The sequence below is a fragment of the Protopterus annectens genome, chromosome 11.part0 (assembly GCF_019279795.1).
Source record: "Protopterus annectens isolate FY-2018-M chromosome 11.part0, PAN1.0, whole genome shotgun sequence".
NCBI lineage: Eukaryota > Metazoa > Chordata > Ceratodontiformes > Protopteridae > Protopterus > Protopterus annectens.
Genome location: NC_056745.1, coordinates 1,490,089,584 through 1,490,108,624, shown reverse-complemented (window position 1 = coordinate 1,490,108,624; position 19,041 = coordinate 1,490,089,584). Strand labels below are relative to the sequence as shown.

At 40.1% G+C, this 19,041-nt stretch overlaps 1 protein-coding gene across 1 annotated transcript in view; it reads left to right on the top strand.

Moving 5' to 3' along the window:
* Positions 1-19,041, top strand: part of LOC122815930 (polyamine deacetylase HDAC10-like) — a 752,749-nt gene that overhangs the window by 655,003 nt on the left and 78,705 nt on the right. The window contains exon 18 of the mRNA XM_044088797.1: positions 5,567-5,651. Within this exon, the coding sequence (XP_043944732.1) occupies positions 5,567-5,651 (85 nt within the window). The remainder of the gene's footprint in view (positions 1-5,566; positions 5,652-19,041) is intronic.

The window sequence follows — 19,041 nt, the reverse complement described above, 5'->3', positions numbered from 1 at the left end:
CACAGTATAAGGACAAAATGATTGACTTCAACAATTGGCTAAGCTTCTGGTGTCATTCAAAGGGGATCCAGTATTTGTCTGCCTGGGAAGACATGATCAACAAACCATGATGCTTTGCCAGAGATGGTCTGCACCTGTCACCCCTGGGATTCAGGTTACTGGCTAAAGCTCTTGCCACCCCTAAAGTGCCTATTTTAGGCAAGGTTCAAAGGATAAAGCCACCACCATAACAGATACAAGCATGCAAAATCTGAAGGTAATGCTACTCAATGCTAGAAGTCTAAACCTCAAAATGCACTCTCTTGAGGCACTCCTAAAAATGGAGAACATCGATATCTGTGCAGTAACTGAGACCTGGTTCAAAGCTCCCACACCCACCCCCTGCAATACCAGGCTACAATTCTTACCACACTTTTCGGCCACAAAACCAAGACCGAAACACTAAAGGTGGAGGAGTGTCCATATTCAATAAGGATATTCACACCTACAGGCTAGTTGCCCAACACAATGCATCTGAAATTCTCCAGGTGCAACTACCACTAGGTAAGACTTCAATCCAAATTGTAGCTTGCTACAGATCCCCCACCATGCCCCAAGATTCTCACTACACCTTTCTAAACATACTGGAAAATATTAAGATACAACCAAACACCCTAATACTGGGTGATTTCAACTACTCTGCCATTAGTTGGGAAAACTACTCGGGTACCAACTCCTTTTCCCAATGGTTCTTAGAATTCATAAATTCCAACGCCCTGGATCAACTAATCCATTGTCCCACCAGGGGAGCTAATATCTTAGACCTGGTCATTATCAACATGGGAGATAGATGCTCCAAACTAGTGGTCACCCCCTCATTGGTCAAGTCTGACCATAAGCAAATCACCTTTGACATCCACATCCCACCCCCACCCCCAGTAAGGAACCTCCTTAAAAAACTTCTCCAAAGCCAACTTCATGCTACTGAAGTCAGAAGTGGCAAACTTCACAACACCCACGCAGACAGGATCTGGAAGTTCGACTGCAGAATCCTACACTAAGGCACTGTATGAGCACATCCACTCGTACTTGAATCATACCATCCCAAATAGAACCAAGATGATCTTCTCCAAAAAAAGGAAGCTAATCTGGTGGTCCTCTGCTATAAACAAACTATACAACAGAAGGAAGAAACTGTTGCAGAAAAGAGGAAAATCCCAGGATACAAAACACTCCCTCACCAGCCTCAGTAAGAAGCTGAGATCCCTCATAAAATCCTCAAAAGCTAGTTACGAAAATAAAATTGCCAAAGATTCCAAAGACAACCACAAGGCATTCTATAGTTATGTCAAGAATCTAAATGGCATATAAAATTGAAAGAATACTGGAAGTCAATTAATGAATTTTTGCAGGCTCTTTTTACAGATAATTTCATTATTTCTAAATCTCTTATATTATTCAACACACCTGTACCTCAAAGTGTTAAAAAGGTTAAGCTTCCCTTGTTATGGTCTATTCTAGCAGTGGCTAGGAAAATAATAACTAGAAATTGGATTTCAGATACACCTCCTTCGTTCAATGAATTTAAAAATGTTATGAATATAGTGTGCCATATGGAAATAAACACAATTAGGACAAGAACAAATAGAAAACATCTTATTATATTGTATGGGATAATTTACAAAATGTGTTAAAAAAATTTTAATTTCAATAGCATGGTATTTTAGTTTAATTAATTGATCTGATTGTAGTGGATGTCTTTGTAAATACTTTAGTTGTTTTGTTGAATGTTATAATAATACCTATTTTTAATTACTTGTATAAAATTGTTATGATATTTCTCTTATATGTTAAAACAATAAACCTGTTTTGAAAAAAAAAAGAATCTAAATGGCAATGCTCAGATCTGCTCTGAGCTACAACAGAATGGCATTAAATATACTGATCCCAAGGATATTGCCAATATCCTGGCAGATCGATTTAGTGCCAACTTCACCCCCCTCTCACCCCCTAAAGGGCCCATCTCAATACCAAAAGATTGCCAAATTCCGATAATCACGGTCACACAGGTAGAAACCGCACTCTCCAAAGCTAAGAATACAGCATCCATGGGACCAGATGACATCCCAGGCTGTGTACTACATGAACTACAAAATGAACTGGCACCTCACCTAAGTGTCATGTTTAATCATAGCCTCACCTCAGGCTTTGTGCCCACTGAGTGGCGCACAGCTACAGTTATCCGCTCCACAAGGGAGGATCCACCTTGGATCCTGTGAACTACTGTCCCATCAGTTTGACAAGCCTGACCTGCAAGGGCATGGAACGCATTATCATGGAACTTATAAACAAAGACATTGGCAACCTTCAAACACTGGACCCCACCCAGTTTGGGTTTGTGAAGGGCCAATCTTGTCTCCTGAATCTGACTGACTTTTTCGAATCAGTCTCCAGAACTGTGGACGAGGGTAAGGTGGTCCACACAACCTATCTGGACCTTGCCAAGGCCTTTGACACCATCCCCCACTCTGGAATCATAGATAAACTTACTAAGCTGGGCATAAATCCCTATGTCACTTGATGGGTTGCCAACTGGCTTACTGACAGAACCCAGACTGTAAAAGTAGCAGACTCCAAATCCAGCTCCAGACAAGTGACAAGTGGAGTACCTCAGGGTTCAATCCTGGGACCACTCTTGTTTGGCATCTACTTCTCTGAAGTACAGGCCAACACTAAGGGACTCTGGCTAACAAAGTTTGCAGATGACTGCAAACTGGGAGCCATTATTGAATCCCCAAATGATGTGGATATTCTACAAAAATTCCTTACAGAAACAGATGCCTGGTGCCAGAGCCATGGGCTCAAGCTTAATGCCAAGAAATGTATAGTTATCCCCTTTGGAAAAAAACATGTACCCGTGAATTACCACATAGATGACAGTACACTAATCACCGAAAGTGTGATGAGAGACTTAGGGACACAGGTGGACAGTGGTCTCACTTTCGATAACCACATCACCACAACAGTCAGGAAATCCTTCTATGTGGCACACCTCATCACTAAGGGCTTTTCATCCAGAAAAAAGGAGGTCATTGTCCCACTGTACTCATCCCTCATTAGACCCATTATAGAGTATAATGCCCCATTTAGTATGTACCTCACAAGACATCTGCAACAGCTGGAAAGGCCACAGAAATACCTCACTAAAAGAATCACAAGCCTAAAGCAGATGCCATATGCTGACCGTCTAAAAAAAACTCCAGCTATACTCTGTGGCATATCGTCTACTGAGAGGCGATCTCTGCTTAACATAGAAGGCCATGTCAAACCCTGAGCTGTTGGACATGCTCCACTTAAAGAAATCCCAATCCCTCAGAGCCACACGCTCCAGGTATCTAAACCTTGTCATCACAATGAACAAAACATGCTGGAGGGATAGGTTCCTGACCCAGAGACTCCCCATAGTCTCGAATAGACTGCCCATACATGTCAAGCAGAACGCCTCATTGGCCCTATTCAAAAGGAGCCTTGATGATTGGATGGGAGATAGGAAATTCACCCTGGGGATCATGTCAGTCACCCTGCTAGACAGGGGCCCAGAGAAGTAAATATTGTGGGAAGAAATATCCAGGAAATTATTATGACTAGGCTTGCATAGGCCATAGGGCTGATAGCCTAGTACCAACCTATGAACCTATGAACCTTCAGTGATCACTGTACACAAGCTATAGGAATTCACTATCAACACCATTACGGTTGGGAGGGTGGCTAAATGGCTAAGATGTTTGCCTTACAAACTCAGGGTGCAAGGTTTGAATCTCACAAGGGATAATTGGCTAGGCTTAAAATGGCTCGCAAGGGCAGTTAGCTTAGTACTAAACTATGAACCTATGAACAAGCCAATTAGTATTTGCCAATGAATTAATATGTGGTGTGGATATCCCACTACTGCCAAACAATTAATATGTGATGCCCGTGCACTGGCCCAGCAATCAAGGAGTCTCAATCCTCGCCACTAGCACCAGTGAGAGGCATCCACATAGGGGAGGATAACAAAAACACACACAGTAAAGCACAATTTCCATCAAGAGCACACAGAGATCACAGTTAGTCTGGGGCTGGTTTCTCCCTTTCTCTCCAGATCCCCAGTAAGACTCCCCACTGGCACAGCTATAGGGTCCAGATCTCAGCCTAGTGGTCAAGCTACAACCTCCAGCACCCTCTTTGTCCAACCAGTACTTCGTGTCCCTGTCCAAGTAGCTGACACACACACACACACACACACACACACACACACACACACACACACACACACACACACACACACACACACACTTTGGGATATGAGTTATATACAAACACACAGACATTCCTGCGGAAGGCTAGCATAGGTTCTCTAGCTGTGTCCCTTTTACCCAGACTGTACGGTAGTACCACTTGCCACCAACCACTAATATCAGCTACTAATAAGGCCCTTATCAAAGGGTGTCCAATTATTACTGTGCAAGATTATTATTCAAATAGTAAGTGTGACTGAACAGCAAAGCTTATTGGAGTGACTTGGACAGTATCACTATATACATGCAATGTACTCTAGAGCTTAAATTATCTCTACACAAAACAACCACAGTTGAAAGATTTACAAATATTTAATAATAAATAATAAAAACACAAGACAATACTTCTTATTACACAGTGCTAGTCAAGAGTTCAGAGATCACAGAGAAATACTTAAAATAATGCAGTAGAAAAGTTCTGACATCAATACAGAAAAAAATATATAATCTTCCTATTTCTTAGTTATATCTAAGAGAAAACAGAGTCTTAAATTAAACTTACATATAGAACATAGGCATAGTGCTGGTGAGTTAGATGTTCTCAAGACAAATGCAAAATGCTCCATGTCTCTCTGTCCTTAAATTGATAACACAGTACTACTGACTCATTTCAGATTACATCATTTACATCATTATTTTATGTTTCCCACGTTAACAGAAGACATCATTATTTTATGTTTCCCAGGCTAACAGAAGCTCATAGTGTAACAGGCCTTTTGATCTTGCACCTGGTCAGGAAGCCAGAGCAATAAAAGACATTATACATGCAAATTCTAGCAATTAACTTTAGTCTCAAAATAAAAGCAAGAATTCCTTCATCCAGACATCTCGGATCTGGGTTGTGTGATCAAACAAGTACACAATGCTTGACTTATCAGCTTTCCTCCATCAGAGTGCACTGTTGTTACAGTTTTGCAGTTCCACATTTTACACCATTTTCTTCCATTTAAGAGAACAAGCCTGTGGCTTATATTAATATTTACAAATGAAGAATTATCTACAAAATTCTATCTGGCTAGGCTGGCAGCCTTCACCTATCTTCACAAGGTCATTTTTTTCTTACATGCAAAGTTGAGTTCCAGAGGGATAGCGTTTCTCCCTGAGCCTTTGCTGAAAATGGTCTCTATCCCAGTCGGAGCTCCCCAGTAAACAAATGTTAAATAAATTAAATTTCTACCTCTTGATCATGTATTCTACATAATTAAACTAAAATCCATTGATTTATAATTTATTTATAATTTTATTCACAGGAAAGTCCTTCTACTACAAATGTATGGGAAACAAGAAGTTGAAAAGAGAACCTCCAAACACAGAATTTCGCTTAACTGGCAAAAAGTAGGTATAATAACTCAGTAAATTAAATTAAATTACTTTATTTTAGAGTTTTTGTATATTTACAAACTTTTCATAAACTGTTTTATTTTTTGTAGCACATTTTTTGCATTCTCTAAAGTCATAGTATTTTAAATCAACTATTTATCCTCAGGATGGTATGAAAATTGAAATGTAACAGCTGTAGAATCTGAACATACTTTGGCAGATTTCCCTATTTAGGAAAAAGGCTGAGCTCACCTGTATTTTGCAGGACTACAGTTTTAATGTGCATTTTATAATTGTTCATTGAAAGTTGAATGAGTAGCCTCACTAGTCGTTTGGCTATGGTCATCCACTGTCAGCTACCAAACAGCTTAAAAATAACCACATTACCAAAAATGGGTACCTGGATAAAGCAATTCTGCTCTTTAAGGTTATCTGATGTAAACAAAGAAGTTACATGACTTATTGAATCATAGTTCTTTGAAACACGCATGATTCTAGTCACAGACATGTAGGGACACGGATTAAATCTGGACTTAGATTGCATTATAAGTGAGGTGTGTACCCTTTTATTGGCGATGGGAATAAAAGGTAGTACAAATGTAGAAGCATGGTGTCAGGGACCTGTCATTTGTGTATTCCAGTCACTGATTTTATAGCTGGTCATCACTATTCATTGGTAAGTTATATCCATAAGTAAGTATTAGGTAAGTTATAAGTAAGCATTAGGTTAGCTATCCAATCTTAAACAATGTAGAAAGCAAACCCTAGGCATTACCATGCATTACCCAGTTTAAGCATAATTTTCCTTTCAAAGGTGAGCACCAAACCCTGTGCCTTCTGACTGTGAAGTAAGCACCTTATCAATTATACCACCCTACTACGTGGTAAGAATAACCAATCAGCAACCATGTGAATGAGATATTTGATAGTGGGAAGATTGTTATATTATATAATGCAGATAAACTGATACATCTGATCACCAACACAAATGTCATGGGGCAAAGCCAATAAAATGAAGACCGTTTAAACACTCTGTAGATATCACTGTCGCTTGGTGCTGTCAACTGCATGTCGTTATAGGGTGCATATTTATTTTGAGTAACTAGGTAGTTAACAGGCAATACTAGCCAGAGGATACATTTTCAGTAGAAGCTGGTCGTAGAGGCACAGTCCATAAAATCATAGTTTGAATGTCTATATTAAATGGAACTTCAGTTTGAGTTCACATAACAAAGTCCACAGAAAAAAGTGATGATAGATTCCATATGTATGGTGCTGTCTTGCAAGTAACCCATCTTCATTTATTTATTTTACTTGCCTTTTGTTAACTGGGTTACTCCCACTAGTCCATCGGCCTCTTTTCAGGAGACACCCAAGGTGGTATTCATACTAACTAGGGAATATTTGATCAGGGCACCGAGGTACTTTCCTGCTCTTCTTGACTGGTGCTCTTGGATCTTTTAATCCACCAGAGCTACCACCAACTCAGGCAGATGGGACCTTGGTTTAACTCACAGAACTCTTATTTAAGGCACTTGGTTGGATTCTACTGGAAATTCCTAAGCTAATTCTATGATACATTATGTTAAGGGACTGTTTCATAACACTCACTCCCATAACATGGAAAGGACAATGCTGGATCTAGAATAGTGCAAACATGAACATACATTCATAACAAACACACACACACACACACACACACACACACACACACACACACACACACACACACACACACACACACACACACCTAGTCACTCTGGAAGTTAAATCAGGACTTGTCAGAGATTTGGGAGGCATGACTAGGCTTAAAAAGGCCCTTGTGGTCATTAGCCTAGTAAACACCCGTGAACCTATGAACCTAATCCATATCAAAGTCTAGTTACAAATAGCTTGTTATGACTATACGGAGACCCAGAGTTAGGCTATTGCAGTAGCCGGCTTTACAGCAAGATATGACAAAACATGCTGCAGTGTTTTACATAAGTGAAAGTGAAATTAAGATTCAGACAGATGTCCTTGAAAAATGAGTCACAAATAACTTCTGCTGTGCCTTGGGTAATGCAGGATGATGCCTAGGGTTTGCTTTGTATCTTGTTTTGGACTGGGAAAAGAAGCTATACCATAGCTAGTTACTCTTCTATGTAGCACACCCTACTATAAAAAGGGTTCATCAACAAACTGTCTAGGTAAATTGTGTACTGGAAGTCATAAGTCATGACTATAGTCTAGGAATCTATTCCACTAATGGACATCTAGTCTAGGAATAATTGACCTACTTTGGAAAAGTCATTCAAAAGTGTGTCACTCTATGATCACCCCTCTTCCATTAGCAGCAGAACCACAACAGTTAACATTTAACATTGAAGCATCAGCTTAGCAGGGGGAGAGTTGTGTACTATTTAGTATTCGAATGTTATGATAATTAGATGTCGGATGCCAGTTTTTTAGTTGGTTGTTTCTCTTTTTCAAGAGATTTTGTTCATTTTTCGTTTCAATAGTTGCAGGTTGATAGGTATTTGGTAATGAAATAATAAAATCCTAGTGAGACAAGCATAAAAAGAGCCCGGAACACTTTAGCAGTGTAACAAGAAGTCATCCTGAATGTGTCATCAGAGTTGAAGCTGTACAATGATGAACACTATAAAGCACCACAAAAGAGTGTGAGAACATGCACTCCTTATTTAACTCAAGATGGAAGGATATGGTAATAAGGGGAAAACAGAATCCAGATTTTCTTGAGCTGATAAACTAATGCAGGAGATATGTAGGAATCCTTTTGAGGATAGATACCAGGAATATTACATGCTCTACTTGGAGGACAGATGACAAGGAGCAGCATATCTAAAGTGTATGAACTATGGGTAGATCAAAACTGTGAGCAAACTCTAGAAATAATCACTTTTAATTCCAGTACATAGGAGTATGTGATACTACTGGGACAAAAGTTCTCACTGTAGTATGCAATAGGACTGGGATGAAAATTGTCACTGTAGTATGCAGTAGTACTGGGACGAAAGTTGTCACTCTAGTATGCAATAGTACTGGGACGAAAGTTCTCTCTGATGTGAGGAAATAACATTCTCAAAGGACTGTGATGGGAAGACTCAGCTATAACTAGAATCAATATAAGACATGGTTCATACTAGGCTAACAAAGACCAGGGTCTTTACAAGCCTAGCTATGTAACCTAACCCAGTTTTGTCCCAGAGTTCCTTAGATGCATATATGTTGAGGTATGTTAGTAAAGAGGTAGCTAAGGGTTATGTGTGTGTGGGTATACTAGTTGGGGGTTAATTTACTTACTCTCAGCCTCTGTCCTCTAGAGACATGGGACCAGGCAGGGGATACATTTGTGATTTCCCATTCAATGTTCAAGGATTTTTTGAGCAGGGTCACATAGATGGAGAGCTTATTAAGTAGCACAAAGATGCTTTGAGACACATTTTGGTCCTCCAGCCAGTTCTATTTCTCATTAAACATAACAACACTGAATTAGAATTGTTATTTAAAGTCCTTGCAACTTTGGATTCCGCTATTCGAGATGATCACGAATATAACAATATGAGATTTGAACATTTCAGGATTTATGCAAGCATAGATCAGTATATTGCCAAATTAAAAGTTGGTAAATTAAATAAACTAGACAGGGATGTTCAGGGCTATGCTAATGGTACAGCCTACTCTAAACCTCCTGGCTCCTATAAAAAGTTTAAAGACCCACGTGTGGAAAATAGAAAGCAGCATCCTTCTGAAGCAATAGACAATAATGAATGTAGGGTTTGAAGAAACTGATGATGTGACTTTAAACTATGATAAAGAATATCCAGAACCCAGGAGGAGTGAAAGAATTAAGAAAAAAAAGTCATTACAACAACAGGCAGCAACCTCGGGCGGGGGGGGTTCACCTCCAGGTTTTTCAGGAGGCCAGGCCAGGACTTTGAACAGGGAACAGGCACTTATACAGTGGTTTTTAACCACCAGAAAGTCTTTTCAGTGTATAACTATTCCACCTTATGTATTAATGAAATTACAGCTGATTTACTGGAATGAGTTTTGTACCTACTAGGAAATTCAATGTTGTAGATACAATGTTAGACCTTAAACTTTACTTAAGAAAGTTGAACTTGAATTTACTATATGGTACTACTTCACAGGTCAGTGTTAGTAAAGACAGCATTTTTAAAATGAGTTCTACCTACAACCCCCCTTTACACCTAAAACTTGCAACATACGAAAAAGTATGTGAACTTGATCTGTATAACCTGAATAAGAGTAAACAAAGGTCAGCTCAGGCACTTTTCAATGTGAATCAAAGTGAATGTGATAGTTTATTAGAATTGCAAGAATATGATGTGAGGGTTATGAAAACCTGAAAAAGGATGAGGGGGGTGGTAATTATGGATTATTCTACATACAACGCCAAGATGTTGACCATTCTAGATACCGTAAACTACACAGAAATGTCTCTCAATGAGTTAAATACCGCATATAGGAAAATTTAGAGTCAACTCACAGATATATTTTTAGAGAGAAGGATAGACCTTTCCTTATATAACTACTTGAATATCATATGCCCAAGGATCCCATTGTTTTTTGGCATTCCCAAAATCCACAAGAGCCTGTCCGATTCACCTATGAGGCCCTTAGTGGACGGAAGACACTCCATTACCACTGCTTGTGCCCAATTTCTTGACCATGAGCTTAAGAAAATATTGCGAAATGAAAATCAAATTTGCAAAGACTCATGGACCTTTTTAGAACAGGTCAGTAAAACTGTTTATAATGTGAAAGATATAATGGCCACAATAGATGCAAAAGACTTGTATACTGTCATTCCACAAGGAATCGGCCTTGAGTGGGTTGGTGACCTATTGCTACAACACAAAGTCAACCAGGAGAAAATTAACTTATTTCTTGAACTATTAGAAATTGTTTTAAGAAATAATTATTTCTCCTTTAATGACAGATATTTCTTGAAAACTATCGGAGTGGCCATGGGATCAGCTTGTGGTGGGGCATTTGCGAATATGGTAATGGCTTATTGGGAAAGGAACTATGTATTTCAGTCTCAGTATTATTCCAATGTTAAACTGTACTACAGATATCAAGATGATATCAGTCTGATATGGAAAGGGTCATTGGTTGAACTGGAGTAATGTTTAGGATATCTTAACACTACCACAACGCTTTTACAGTTTACTTGGGTTATTAATCCAGATTACATGGACTACCTTGATATCCATTTGTACAAAGATATACAATGCAAGGTATGCTACCAGAATTCACAGGAAAGAAACCTACTCAAACTCTTTCTTGCATTACACCAGCTCTCACCCCAAGCACCAAAAGAGGTCAGTGGTAAAAGGGCAATTAGTCTGAGCTGCCCGCATGACCTCCGGAGAAGAGGATTTCCTCTTAGAGTGCAATAACTTAAAAACTATGTTTTTGAGGAGGGCGTATCCAGCAGACTTGCTTAACGAGCTGATGAAAGAAGTTATAGAAGAAAGAAGAATAGGTTACTTTAAGCCCATAGTAGGAGAATATGCACCAGATGATAGCCTCCTTCAAGTTGAGCAAGGAAGATCTGAACCGAACAAAAGTCCATTTTTTAGATCAATGGTGCTCACATTCAATTCTGATTCACATCACCTAATGTCTATTTTTTATAAAAATTGGGACATCTTAATGGATGATTTGGACATCAGGGCATATTTAGGAGAAAGACCAATTGTTACATATAGGAGAGGTTTAAACCTGAAAGATCTTTAAGAAAAGGATCCACTTACATTACATCTGGTCGTGTAGGGATGTATAAATGTGTCTTGCAACTGGTGCCACAAGGTAAAAACAGGAACCAAGTTTACAGTGAATGGCATAGATTTTCACATAAAAGGAAAACATAATTGCCACTCCAAGGCAGTTGTCTACATGGCCACATGTGACCAGTGCCTAGCATTTTATGTAGGCAAGACAGAAAGAAAATTGAGTGCCAGGATTTATGAACCCAATTATGCCATAAGGAAGAACAACATCAACAACGCAAGGCACATTGAAGATAATACTGACCACAACTTTAGGTTTACGGCAATTGACCAGGTAGACATTAGTGATAAGAATCCCTGGGAACTCCAGTTGGAGTTAAAGGAGCTTAGGTGGCAAATCCTATTACATGCAGACAGATGGCATGGAATTAATGACAGGACGTCCATCACTCCTGCTCTAAAATTAAAAGTCCTGGAAAGGAACAAAATATCTTAAAGCACATTTGTTAGCACAAGCATTTTACTTGTATTAATTCCTGAAAAAGTATACTAGTATTATGTGAAGAATTACTATAAAGTTTTAAATTGACTTGTTTTTCGCTTTACTTTTAGCTATAATTACTCATGGATACATGTATGTGAACTGTAATATATTTACAATAATTTTTAGTTTTACTTGTTTTTCAGATACAACAGTTCTAGTTGTAACTCAGTCACTAAGAGGTTAACTAATGATTTTTTTATTCTAGTAACCACTCAGCTGGCCCCCCTCTTGTTCTTGCCCAATCAGATTGATTTTATGAATATTTACTTGCTTGTTCTGCATTTTAATTTTGTCTGATGAAGTTAACATTAGTTTAATGAAAGCGCTCACATATTTATTTATTTGTAAACTTATTTTGCATTAAATTCTTGTTTTTAATATCACGTTGGTGGTTTGTGCTTTCTGGAACTCTGCCTGCCAGTTCTCTCCTTTATTTTATTTGGTTTGTTTGCCTTTTTTGCCTTCTTGAGTTCTATTTATGTCACAGACAAAGTTCAGGTTCTTGGATCTAGTGTTCCTGGTGCTGTATGTTTTGTGGATGTGCAAGAGATCCATCAGAGCTGGATGGCAGATAACCTCTCTTTAGTCTGGAGACTGAGTACGAGTACAGAGGCCTTCTTAAGCACATCTAGACGAGATATTCACATTCATACACCTCTGGTGAGGAACCTTTGAGGGCAGTCCAGCTGTTGCTATTGCCTGGTTATTATGCAAGGGGCAGGGGTATTAATCATTAACGATGGATGGCTCTGATAAGGGCTGAGTAGGGTGGTGCTATTACTTCCCTGGACCTGGATGCCATACCCTTGCTTATGATTTGGGTGACATACAATGATTTTCTTATTGTCTTGGCAATGTGTTGGTTGAATGCCAGATTACTATCTACATATGTTCCCAGATCCCTAACTATTGGTTCATCTCTTATGGGTGTTTTATCAATGAATTAATTAGCTTGGGTGGATGCTTTCCCAAAGGGCACTATAATGTATTTCTTTGCATTGAGTTTGAATATGTGACTTTCACACCAGTAATTTTTTTTGTGTTAGACCCTCTTGTAGAAGTTGGTGTTTTGGGGGAAATCTATGATCTGGGAACTTGGTGAACCAGATGCCTTGAACATTAGCCTTGACTTCTGAGAATTAGATGCCAAACAGGAGCAGGCCCAGCATAGAGCCCTGGGGTACCCTGCTGGTGACCAGTCTCTTGGTAGAGGTGGTCTCACCAATTCTGACTTCCTGGGTCCTACCTGTAAGCCAGCTGGCAATCCAGAGAGTTATGTATGGATTTATGCCTATTTCTGTGAGTTTGTCAACAATACTTGAGTAGGGTATTGTATTGAATGCCTTGACCTGGTCAAGGTTAGTGGTAATCAGTGTTTCCCCTCATCTATAGCCATGGTGACCCTCTTGAAGAAGTCTACCAGGTAAGTAGGCAAGACTGTCCCCAACAAAGCTAAACTGGGATGCATCCACTGACTGTAGGTTGCCAGTGTCCTTGTTAAACATTTCTATGATAATTCATTGCATGGTTTTGCATATTCAACTTGTCAGACTGATTTGTCTGTAGTTTCTGGAGTCAGTTGATGGTCCATCTTATAAAGAGGGATGACTGTTGTGGGCCTCCATTCACCTGGCACGTAACCTGTTCTGAGGCTGTAGTTGAAGTGTTTAAGTGATCCTGCTATTTATGAGGCAACTGGGGATATTGTTGGGGCCCAATACAGCAGTGATTTTGGCCTTAGCAAGCACCACCAGGTCTTTCTCCATGTTGATAGTTGCAGGGGGTATGCTAGAAGGGATTTCACAGGGGGTAGTGGGGGGTGAAGTTAGAGCTAAATCTATCAGTCAGTAGATTTGCTGTGTCACCCCAGTCAGTGAAGGTTGTGCCATTTCCCACCAGTTCTGCACACTGATGATTATTACCTTTATGGCTCCTGACGTAGCCGAAGAAGGCCTTGCAATTGTCTTGAGGCTGAGAGGCTATTCTGAACTCATAATTGGACTTGTTATACTTTATTGGACCTTTTATTTATTTATTTATTTATTTATTTATTTATTATTTATTTATTTTCAGTTTGATTACCGGGGAAGTCCACTGGGCCAAGAAGGGCCCATTTTCAGTGGAGGCCCGGGGAGAAAAGCTCCATGAGCAATACAGTACAATAAAGGTTACAAAATACAAATAAAGGTAACATAATGTTAGAGATGAAATACAAGAGTAAGATTCATACATTCAAGAAACTGCAAAGTGTAATATACATCATGAGACAGTTTAAAAACAGAAACTTTTTTTTTTTTGGCTCTTCAGATGATTACAATATTTACATGCTTGGAGTTAATTAAAGTCTGCTAGTTCTGGTTCTTTGGAGCAATAAGAATAAGCATGAGAGTATAGTGGAGCAGGAGTAAGGAGAGCCTAGTGAGGAGAATCCCTAGAATTTATGTGGGGTGAAAGCAGGAGCATTTACATTTGGAAGATAGGTGTAGGAAAAGTTGGGTCTTGAAGGATTCAGTGTTGGGTATGATCCTAAGAGAAGGAGGCAGAGAGTTCCATTTTGTACCTAGAGAGAAGGAGAGTAGAAGCTGGCCAGCGGGATGTTTGGGTTTGTGATTGGAGATTAGGTTTTGGTGTTCAGATCTCAGTGATCTGTTTGGGATGTATGGTTATGGGGGAAGGATGTTCTTTAAGGCTGGGCATTTATCAGGGGAGAATATTCATTTGTGAGCGGTGGTTAGTTGGAGATAGTCTAGGTGGTTAGGGAGTTCTAACCAGTTCAGAGATTGTAGGCTGAGGCAGTGGTAAGTTGATGTTTTGGATTTAGTGGCAAATTTAGAGATCTTATTATAGCAAGCTTAAAGTTTAGAGGCATTGGAAGCGGACAGATTGGTTAGAAGAGGGGCTCCATATAGAAGAGAAGGTAGGAGGTAGGTGATTGCCAGGGTATGCCTAGAGGAGTTGGAAAGAAAATGATTGTTCCTATATAGTGGGTTTTCTTTATGTTTTGTTGTATGTGAAGATCGAATTTGAGGTGTTTGTCTATCGTAATGCCAAGGAGTTTTGCAGAGGGGACCACTTCTTCGGCAGTGGTAGTTTGGCTTAGGACATTGAAAGTGTTTTTGTCAAAGGAGGAAACCTTGGAGTGGAGGAAAATTAGTATTTTAGATTTACTGGAGTTGAGGGCAAGGTGGTTTTGGTGCATCCAGTTCTCTGTAGTGGAAAAAGCTATTTGAGTTTTAGTCAGTAGTTCACGAATGTTGGGGGCGGCACAGACCAAGGTAGAGTCATCAGCGTATTGAATGACCGTAGTGTCAGGGATGACGGTATGAAGGTTATTTATAAAGATGTTAAAGCATGGGTCCGAGGATGGATCCCTGAGGAATGCCAGTAGGTGTAGGCAAGAAGGAAGAGGTGGAGTTCATCCATCTGACAGCTTGAGATCTGTCAGATAGGTAACTGGAGAACGAGGATAGAGTATTAGGGGAGAAAGTAAGGTTAGCGAGATGAAGGAGAAGGTGTGTTTGGGAGATGGTGTCGAAGGCTTTAGAAAGATCTAGCAGTACTGTGGATACAATGAGTCCAGAGTCTTGGGCTTGATTGACAGTTTCTAAGAAGGATAGTAAGGCAGTTATGGTACTGTGGCCAGGATGGAAACCGTGCTGGGTGGGTGTTAGAAGGTGATTCTGAATTAGGTAAGGGAAAAGTTGGTGGTGGACACATTTTTCTAGAATTTTAGATATTGGAGAGAGTAGAGCAATGGGGCAGAAGTTAGAAATAGTGGTATTTTTGCCTCCTTTGTGAAGAGGTAGAATGTAAGCTGAACGCCAGAGTTTGGGTACGTATGACTCATTTAAGGATCTATTAATCAGGATACTAACTGGGAGAGCAATACCTTCAGCTGCACATTTGAGGAAGCAGGAGGGTATGTTGTCAGGGGCATTAGACCATGGCTTTAGTTTGGATAAAAGCTTTTTTATAAAAATGGTGGAAACAGGTTTGAGATGGAAATTAAGGGGATTGTTATTTGGGTTGTTGGGTGTTGCGTAGAGGGAGTTAGGTGGATTCTTATTTGGGAATGTTTTAGTTAGCTTAGCTATGGATTCAGTAAAGAAGGTGTTGAAATGGGAGCTCAGTTCACTGTCAGTTAAACTAGGGTCAGTGCAGTGATTGTTCCGTGATCCGGGATGGAGAAGGGAGTTGACTGATTTCCAGAATTGTTTTGGGTTCTTATTGTTGTTGGACTGAAGTTTATTATAGTAGTTTTTTTTGTCCATGGTAATAAGTTTTTTTACTTGGTTGCGGAGTTGGGTATATTGGAGCAAGGCAGAGGACAGTTTATTTTTCTGATAAAGCTTCCAGGATTTGTCTCTGTGACACATAATTTGTTTAGTTTCTTTGGTCAGCCAGGGAGCATAATTGGCTTTGATTCGCTTGTTTCTTAGAGGGGCTAGGGAGTTAAGAGTATTTAGGAAGACAGAGTTAAAATGCTCTACAACGTTGTCGAGTGGGAGAGTGTTTAGGATTTGCCAGTTAATTTGTTTAAAGATGTTAGAAAAAATTGAGGGGTTGAAGTTGCTAAGGTTACGAGTTTGAATGTAGAGATGTTGGTGTTGGATGGAGCTAGTTGATCGATGGATGAAGGCAGGGAGATGGTCACTGAAGGTGTCGGGGATGGTGCCAGAGAGAATAATTTTGTTTGGATGGGAGACTAGAATCCAATCTATGATGGACCCTGGGGGGTGTTTTTTGTTAGGGCGAGTTTTTGAAAGGATTACTTGGGTGAAGTTGTAAAGGTTAATGGATAGTGAAGGGGGTGGCGTGTTGATTTTATTCCAGTCAATATTGACATTGCCTAGAATATAGGTTTCATATTTTATTTCAGTTGAGGTCCAGTGAAGAATATCTTCAAGGGTGGAGATATTGTTGCCAGGGGAGATATATAAGGAAATAATGCAGATATTCTTATGTTTATTCAAATGGAGAAGGCTTGCTGTGATTTCAGAATTTTTTAATTGAGGGGTAGGGATTTGAAGAGGAATTAGGGAGAGAAGATTGGAGTAGATTAGAGCAGAGCCTCCACCTTTTTTATTTAAACAGTCACTTCTGAGGATGTGGTAACCAGGAGGTAAGATTTCAGAGTCAGTAATATGGGGTTTTAGCCAGGTTTTGGAGATGGCTAAGATGTCAGGTTGGTTGTGATTAATCCAGGCTTGTACATGGCGAAATTTGTTGTTAAGGCTCTGGGCATTGATAGTGAAGATCTTAAGAGTGCTAAGAGGCAAAGTGGGTGGAGAAGGGAAAGGGGGGGGAAGTGTTATTTATAGTGGGTGAAGAAGGGGTGGAGGGAAGGAGTAGTTTGTGCTGAGTCAGGGGCCAGGGTTAGGATGAATGTCTCCAGATAAGGCTAGGACATTACAGGTGATAAGTTTTAGCCTATAAGGTTTGCATAGTAGGTATTTATCTGGGGTTATCAGAAGTTTAAGAGAGAGAGTTTTTGTTGAGGTAGAGAATAGTTTGGGATGGAAAAGGTGCAGTAGGTTGGGAAGAATAAGGGAGGAGGATATGGTGTGGAAGTGAGAGAGTAGAAAAGATTGTAGTTGGGTGTTAGGGATAGTTTGAGTAGGAGGTAGGAATGGGGGAGCTTTATGGGAGTAAGAAGTAGCAAGATACAGAGGTATTAGTAAGATGAGAAGGGAACAAGGGAATCGGATAGTGAAGGGGATTTGGGAGGGCATGTTTAGAAAGGGTGGGGTAATGAACGGAGAAGAGTAAAAGAAGTTAATATGCTAGTTAAGGAGGGAAGGTGTAGAAGTGAATGGGGAGAGTTCGAATTATGGACAAGGACAGGGGAAGACTAAGTGTATAGAGGGGTAGGAATTGGAGTGGGAGGAGTAGTAGTGGGTGGGGAAATAAGAGGAGGAGTATTATTTGATGAAAGAATATGGGGAGGGCTAATAATAAGAGGACTGTGATTGGATAATAGATTCAGTAGGAGGGGTATGTTAGGAATGAATGTAGAGGTGCTGGGGGCAGGTGGAAATTGGGGGCAGGGTAGGGGAGCGGATTGAGCCCGCAGGGCGAACGGAGCGGGTAGAGCCAAAGGAGGAGAGAGTGATGAAGACAATCAGTAAGAGAGATAGACAAGGTACGTTATGCAGAGATGTGTAGGGTGAAGAAAGACTACTGAGAAATGGAGAGGTGTGTAGATAAAGGACAGAGACAGAAGGTAGGGGGCTTAAAAAAAGGATAGAGAAAGGGCGTTTGTAAAGTGAAGAGTGCTGGGTAGTCCTGGGACAGTGGAGAGAGTAGAGGAACAATGTCAGGGGGCTGTATAGGGGAGATAGGAGAGTGTGGATAAAGAAGTGGGGACAGTAAGAAGGTAGAGGAGTGCCACCTAGTGGCCAGTCAGTTTAATGCAGTAGAGGTCCCAAGGGGAGATATCAGGTAAAGGGAACGAGGGCGTTATCATTGGTCAGGATAGGGGTATAATTATAGAAGGTAGAGTAGGATAATCAAGCAGCAAAGGGGGGGGGAGTTGTGGCTGCTGGCTGTCCTAGCAGTGAAGCGTACTGCGACCTAGTTATAATCAAGTTATCTACTACCAAGTGTTAGAGCAGTACACATACTTTTACATTAAAAAAAAAATCCTTGCAGTGAATGGTATTCAGGGAGTGGTAAGGCCTTTCAGGTTTGGTTTGAATTGTCCGCTATTGATGGTTCTTAGCCAGGGTGTCCGGGTGGGTACTTTCAAGAGATTATGGCAGGGAAGGCAGGAGCCCAAGCTAGAACATACAAGGAGAGAGAAGAATGTTTAAAAGCAGGCAGTGCAGACATTGAGATGTTACAAGCAGACAGTTGTTAGAATTTGCATAATTAAACTTGAAACTAAGGTAAACAGGCAGCTAAGATAAGAAATAAGCTACGCCCTTTCAGTACCTTAATGGTACAGTCAAGCACAGAAAGGTAACTGAGATAGCAGTTCCTAATGTGCTAGGTAATTTCAGTGACAGACAATTGGTAAAGTAATTTAAATGAGCAGACAACAGCTGAGTTAAAATCCTCATTCAAGCGCTGTGTTAGTTAAGCGATTGCATCAGGA